Raw genomic sequence first — 7,006 nt, 5'->3', positions numbered from 1 at the left:
TTGGGTCTAAATAATTTTAATTAAACTCAAAATTTGTCATAATGAAAACTCAGGATTTTCAAGCCATGTCGTTGCATATACATGATGCAGATTTTGTTTGCAGTCTGGTTTTTTATAGAATTAAATTTAAATGTTAGTAGAAAAGGTTGCAATAAACCTATTGAGTGCAAAATTATTGACTGTTTCAATTAAACCCCTACAGCATTTGAAGTTCCTCAATCGAGTCCCTTGTCCAGGTTTGTCAATGTTTTCCTTCTAGAATCCATATGTTTTAAAATAAAAATAATTTACTTTTTTTATATATATATAAAAAGTTTGATAATTTTTGTATTGTTATTAAACTCAGTTTGATGGGTTAACTTGGTTAACCATCAATCTAGAATTTAGCCCCACTAGATTTTAAAATATGACATATCAACCCTTAACACAATTGTCTCAATTAAAAAATCAGATTGATTTAGAACGAAAAATTATCATTTTAATTTTTTTAAAAAATCCCTGTTAAAAAAAAATATTTTTGGATCTATAGGTAAGTCCATTCAATTTGTAACCCAAAACGTGTATCAGTACAGGTTCAAAGCCCATTCAGAAATGTACGATGCATTGGGGATCCATTTAAAAAACTCCAATAGTTTGTAGACTACATTGAGAATAAATTTATAGTTAGGGAACTCATTCGAGGTTTGCCCAAAACTTATTATCCCCCCCTCTCTAGCTGAATCCATAACCAAAAAGTCACCAACCTCGCTTAATTTGTTCTTCCTTTCCTATACTCTTGATCCATTATCAATGGTTTGGAATTTGTTTCGGATTCATCTAATTCCGATGATTGGTTTTCACTTCTTTCTCGGTTGAATTACGCGAAGAAATCATCCCTCTCTATAAGAATTCTCTGTACGCTTGATCAAAACGAGAGGCCATCATTCTCTTACAATACGTGTTCACAGGTGCTTTCCAAGCTCCTTGGTAAAAAGGACAAGGACCCAGTTCATTGATCTGGTCTAAGATTGCTTCTGCAATTCTTTTTCTTCACCACGTTAGTATTTTTGCTTCCTGCTCCGAATGGCCATATGGTGTTTGATAAAATGCCAATACGAACATAACCGACTGATGTTGTTCTCCTTGTTGATTAGTGCTTTAGAAGACCAAAATCTGATCAGTGAAGTGCATTGAAATTATGCAATGGGACCATCAACAGGAGGAAGAACAAGACTCTCTGGAATGCAGAAGCAAGTGCTTAGTCTGTACCGGGGCTTCTTACGAGCAGCTTGTTCAAAGCCCCCTGAAGATCGACGGCAGATTGAATCCTTTGTTTCAGCTGAGTTCCGCTGCAACTCCAAACAAGTAGATCGCAAGAATTTCATCTACATTGAGTACTTGCTTCGCCGTGGTAAGAAGCAGCTTGAGCAGCTCAACAGTCCTGATACTGTTGGATTGTCATCTATGAATGTCACTTTCTCTGAAACTGAAAATCCTAAAAACTAAGTTGAGATGAATTACTCTGACATCTGCGTAATATTGTGAAATCATTTTTTCTTGTGCAATATATTTCTTGTTCAAACAATTCTGTTCATAAAACGCCTACAGTCATTTTTTTCAGTTGTCTTAAGCAGGTTTGCATGCCATTGTTCTATAGAGGCCATGCTTGATGTTTAAGATAGCATCCTGATGTTAGTTTCTTCTATGTCTTGTTATTTTTTCTCTGCAACGTAGTTAGTACATAATCGAACTGCAAGCAATTTGTCAAAATAGAAGTAAAATCACGCGGAAGGGACAGGAAAGATTGAACCGAAACTAACTAATTGTATTTCCTGCTTCTTGGAAAGTCCTATCAGAAAGCATTACTTACCTGTTCAGTTGCATACCCTTACTGATTTAGCTTCATTGTTGAAATAAACAGTGTATGCTTTCTATGCTTGGGTGATGGTTTAAGAATATAGAATGTATGCTTCTATCATGGCATCTGGATGCATGCAGAGGAACTAATTAAGAGAACATGGGGAGAGGGGAATCTCTCCTAATGATCTCATCATGTGGATAGGTCAGATTGTTAGATGTAGGCTGCAGAAAACTAGAATTCAGAAGGCAGCTTTGTTAAATCCGAAGTTTTCTATTATTAGTTCTACAATTATGTTCAAATAGAAATCTATTTAATTGGTTCTACAAGTTGCAAAAACACTTTGCTCCGCAGACAAGCAAGTGAGATGTATGCATTCATCTTTTTTGTTGTTTGGAAAGAATGTTGAATTTGCTTTATGCTCTCTTTATGTTTGACAGGGGCCAGCTTAAGAACAGCCCATGTATTTCTTTTCTTTTTCTCTTTTAAAGAGTAGCATATGTTCTTCTTGCAGGAATTCTTTTAAACTTGTACTGATCAGTTTACCTACAAGCTCTTCAAAGGAAGATGGCATGTATAGTTGGTTGACAGAAGACATTTTAGAGGAAATGTATTCCTCTGAAGTAAAACATTTTGTTGACTCCATAAGGAAATGTCTGACTAATTGATATGTTGACGTAGTTCATTTTTTAATTAAATTTTCACACCACTAATTTAGAGTTTACGCTTGTCCCTTGTATATAGACCACAAATATTCTCCATAATTGATTGAATTTTTCGCCACAGATTTCATAAGGAAATGTTTTTTGATGTATTTGATGAGGCCCGAATCTATGAATTGCGTTGTCAAGCAACTAATATTAAACAATGAGGTAGACTGACTCCAATATACTTCGCTGAATTGAAACTTCTTTGGCAGGAGCTTGATCAACGACGTCCAATTAAAACGGTGTGTGCTCAAGATATCAAAATCCGTCAAGAGGAGATCATGAAAGATCGCATCTATGATTTTCTTGCAGGTTTAGATGATGTCTTTGATAAGGTTCATAGTGATTTCCTACAGACTAAACCCCTACGAGGACTTGATGAAACTCAAAGTCAAATCATAATGTTGGGTGGTTCTTCTCCATCTGGCGCCCTTGTAGATCCTGCTGTTGCCATGATATCTAAGGCGTCTGTTAATGGATCAACTGAAAAGGATGGAATAATTTGCTCCTATTGTAAGAAAAGACAACGTAATGAGGATGATTGCTTAAAAAAAATAGCTTTCCTGACAACCATGCTTAAAACTAAGTTATTGCAATACTGAAATGGCACTTCAATGCCCATTCATTACATGATCCTTTTCTGACTAATTGATAGCATGTTGATTGATACAAACCATTTTGCAGAGAAAACAAGACGAGGAAGAAACTAGCACTGATCATATAGTATAGCAATCTCACAGGAAACACAAACAGAACACACTTTTATTTGTAGCACACGATTGAAATGGTAGAACCTATTTCACTTGAAGGACAGAACACACTGTTTGTATGACCGTGAGTATTAGAAGAGCCCCAGCTGCAACAACAGAGATGGAAACCCATGGATTATGGAAATAATTGTGTTTCAGGGCTGCAATCCATTTGTGCGTCCGATTTCTGCAGTACTTATTCAGATCTTCAACGACATCAGCAAAATAAAATTGTTTACTGTCAACAAGATTTCCTTTATCAAGATCATGGAGAACACTCATAACTGCATCATTATCACTGAGCCAATAATCTATAATTCCTTTCTTAGCAAGTATTTCTACATCATTAGTATCACGAACAAGGAAATTGATGGTAGCGATATAGTCACTTACGTATACATCTCTGCAATGGCATTGCTCAAAGGCGTGGAGGTTTCTAAATAACTTCTCTGTTTCATCCTCTAAAAATAGTGGTGGTATTTCCAGTATCCCTTTATGAAAATCAAAGTTCATGTCAAATATTTTTTCCTTGGACCCCAACTTAAACTTGACTCCAGATTGATGGAGCTCCATTACACTTGGTGTGGTTCGACTTTCAAGAGCCTGTTGCTGTGTCCGCTTTGCTGGCCGCTGACACTTTCTTAGAAAGTCAACAAAATGCTCTACTTCAGAGGAATTGATTTGCTCCAAAATGTCCTTTGGCACCCATGAATCCCCAAATGTGCTTGATAAGAAGTCACGAGTAAGCTCAATCATGGAACATCCGCCCTGTCTTTTGGAAAGCTTAAGCAAGTCGTCAAGAATGAAGAATGGAATCTGATTTTCAAGCAAGCACATGTCAAAATCGATTCCTCTTATCATCCACGGTTTACCGAATATACGGTCATAGTTGCTTGGGATGAAAGAGCCTAACCGTATCAGGAAGACCATAATGATGAAGGAGCTATCTAGCAACATCATTTTCACAAAGTCCACTGTACTAATATTTTCAAAATTATCTGCATAACAGTTGCGCAATCTTGTCTCCCTCTCTGCAATAGCTGCAATACATTCCTTGACACCTACCTCACTCAGTTTAAGAAACTCTTGCAGGTATATTTTTTTATGCTCTTCCATTTCGTTCAGCTCTTCTTTTCCATGGTGAATGGGCCCAATGGAGACTAGTTGAGGCGTGTAGGCATATTCCTTCGAGTCGCGTAGTCTTTTAGGAACTCTGTAGATGGAACACTCATCAGAGAAGGCATGCAAGGTTTTCAACTCCTGTTGCACAGACGCTGTTAATTTGTCCATGTCAAGCGAAACATGATCATTCCTTTTCATCTGCTCAGTTGATGTTCCAACAATCTCCATCCTGTGACGCAAATCTCAAGTGATCAGATGTTTGCCGGAATCACAGAGAATCATCAGATCAATCATTGAAATGATCTCTACAGTCAAGATTACCAAATCATTTAATTAATACGGATGCTTAAACAAATTCCAACAGAAATGTAAAGAGGAAATGAAAATATCACACAAAATATTGTCAAACAATCACAAAAATATTTGGAAGGAATCCAATCTGAATTATTTCAACATACGTAGCTTCTCTAAATTAGAACTTCCATACTTGGATTTGCTTCAAAACATATATAGAAAAAAACACTCAGCGGCCTTCTGGCAGAAACAAAAAACTCACTCAGTAGCTCTAGGTTCTTTCACAAACTATGGTCTGAAGTGTTTCTGATCAGAATCTTCTTGAATGTTCTGTTCCTGCATTTCTCCATCAGTTCTTATTCTACACAAAGTCTTCGTCAATATAGACTTTTGCAGCTAAACAACAAATCAACATTATCAGGTGGGGGATGACTGCAGCTGTTCAATTTTTAAAGTAATTTTTATTTAAAAATATATTAAAATAATATCTTTTTATTTTTAAAAATAATTTTTTACTTATGAAAACAATTTAAAAAATTAAAAAAAAATTATTTTTTTAAAAAACACGGTTTCAAAGCATTCCCACAAAAAAGTTATGTTTAGTATTATGATGCATTATGTTTTTTTAAAATAATTTTTATTAAAAATATTTTTTTTACTTTTTTAAGTTTTTATATTATCATTTCAAAATAACTAAAAAGTAATAAAAAAATTAATTTAATATTTTTTAAATGAAATAAGTAGCTATTGTGCTTTTAAATAGTCTTTTAATTAGTTAGGTGGTCTGTTTTATGCCGCGGGCTTACCTTTTAAAATACCATAAAAATTTAAAATTCAAAAATATTGGGTTTGACCACAACGTCGAATCCAAGAACATTAATTTTGGCTGCAATATAAAACCTAACAATAATATTGAAAATAAACACTATTTCCTTCACTTTTTACATGAACATGGTAGGAGGTGAGTTAACACCTTGATTTTTTTAGATATATTAGGTGTTGGTGTAGTTTGTAAATAAATAATTAATGAAAAATATATCTATCCTACATTGAAAATAAACACTCTCTCTTTAAGTGTATATAAATATAGGTTTATATTCTGTAATAAATTAAATGAAAATCATGGTAGATGAGCTCTTTGTTGGGTTTTTTTAATGCTATTAAATAAATACTTATAATACCAAAATATGACATTTGCTATTTGAAACTTAATATGTTAATGATATTTTTTTATTTTTTATAATTAATTTTGATATTTATAACTGTTGAGATAAAACTAAATAGTAGATATCTAATTTAATTCAAAATATAATTATTTTTATTAATAAAAATATAGTTTCATTGACGGTTATAATATTTCATTATAATATTTGACTATATAAACCTACTACTATACATGGAAAATATATACAAAACAAATATATTTTATTTTCTTAGTTTTTTTTATTTTATTTCAAAAATTTAGATGATATAGTTGTATTTTAGAGATATTATTTTATTTTCAGGTGATTTGGATATTAAATATAATTTTTTAAAAATAAAAAAAATATTATTTTAATATAATTTTAAATAAAATACACTTTAAAAAAGAATCAGTTATCAATTTCAATGGAATACAAGTGTCCAGGTCATAGAGCAGCCATATCTAGAAAAAGTTTAGCATTCCTTTTTTTCTTTTTTGAAGAATCATTGTACAGGAACATTTTTGTTTTTTTAAAGAATTATTGTACCAACGTAGAAAGTTCTAGCCAGATGGCATTTTGTGCATCTAATCTAATGCGCTGAAGGCTGCCGTCACAGATCAATCATACCAACTTAGAAAGTAAAACGGAGATGCCTTCTCTTCCAATCCTCGAGCACGGTTTGTTTTTATGTTTTTTGATGTGTTTATGTACGTTTTTAAAGTTTATTTGTTTTTAAAAAATTATTAAGTATATTTTTTTAAAATATTAATATTAAAAATATGAATAAAAAACTATTTTAATATATTTTAAATAAAAATTACTTTTTAAAAATACTTATCATTACAATACCAAATACCCGTAGATTAGATACTGGTGGATAGGACGAGACCATGCCATCACCAACTACATCGGCATCAAGATGGTCAATACCAAAATCTTAGGAACATGATTAGTTTTAGTATTTTCATTTGGGTTTCACATTATTCTCATATTCAAGTTGTTTGGGTCTAGACCCGCTGACCTGAGCTTCACAAAAATATCAGATCTGCTTATCTGGGTCTGCCAAATTAATGTCTAGGTTTGCTAGTCCTGCGCCTGAATCTAACATCATGT

General features: G+C 33.0%; 2 protein-coding genes across 7 annotated transcripts; one reads left to right on the top strand and one right to left on the bottom strand.

The window, feature by feature from the left end:
* The first annotated feature begins 616 nt into the window (after positions 1 to 616).
* On the top strand, positions 617 to 1,599 carry LOC133679650 (succinate dehydrogenase assembly factor 1, mitochondrial-like). Of its 2 annotated transcripts, none has more exons than XM_062103421.1 (2): positions 617 to 947; positions 1,134 to 1,599. In XM_062103421.1, the coding sequence occupies exon 2, from the start codon at positions 1,183 to 1,185 to the stop codon at positions 1,483 to 1,485; it is 303 nt and encodes a 100-aa protein (XP_061959405.1). In that variant the 5' UTR covers positions 617 to 947; positions 1,134 to 1,182; the 3' UTR covers positions 1,486 to 1,599. The 2 variants fall into 2 exon arrangements, with proteins under 2 accessions (XP_061959405.1, XP_061958663.1); XM_062102679.1 differs by having other exon boundaries at positions 621 to 1,036.
* A 1,521-nt stretch (positions 1,600 to 3,120) lies between these two features.
* On the bottom strand, positions 3,121 to 5,091 carry LOC133675771 (UPF0481 protein At3g47200-like). Of its 5 annotated transcripts, none has more exons than XM_062098317.1 (2): positions 4,972 to 5,091; positions 3,121 to 4,644 (listed from the first exon to the last, which is right to left on the bottom strand). In XM_062098317.1, exon 2 carries the CDS (start codon positions 4,641 to 4,643, stop codon positions 3,339 to 3,341), a length of 1,305 nt encoding a protein of 434 aa, XP_061954301.1. In that variant the 5' UTR covers position 4,644; positions 4,972 to 5,091; the 3' UTR covers positions 3,121 to 3,338. The 5 variants fall into 5 exon arrangements, with proteins under 5 accessions (XP_061954301.1, XP_061955770.1, XP_061955033.1 ...); XM_062099786.1 differs by having other exon boundaries at positions 3,121 to 4,720; positions 4,972 to 5,080; XM_062099049.1 differs by having other exon boundaries at positions 3,121 to 4,720; positions 4,874 to 5,061.
* Between the last annotated feature and the right edge of the window lie 1,915 nt (positions 5,092 to 7,006).

This window comes from Populus nigra, chromosome 1 (assembly GCF_951802175.1).
Source record: "Populus nigra chromosome 1, ddPopNigr1.1, whole genome shotgun sequence".
Classification (NCBI taxonomy): domain Eukaryota; kingdom Viridiplantae; phylum Streptophyta; class Magnoliopsida; order Malpighiales; family Salicaceae; genus Populus; species Populus nigra.
Note: the sequence above shows the minus strand (reverse complement) of the source record. Positions and strands in the feature narration are given on the sequence as shown.

Bases quoted from the DNA above. Each gene is read 5' to 3' on its own strand.
- LOC133679650 (XM_062103421.1), top strand. From the start codon at position 1,183: ATGGGACCATCAACAGGAGGAAGAACAAGACTCTCTGGAATGCAGAAG.
- LOC133675771 (XM_062098317.1), bottom strand. From the start codon at position 4,643: ATGGAGATTGTTGGAACATCAACTGAGCAGATGAAAAGGAATGATCAT.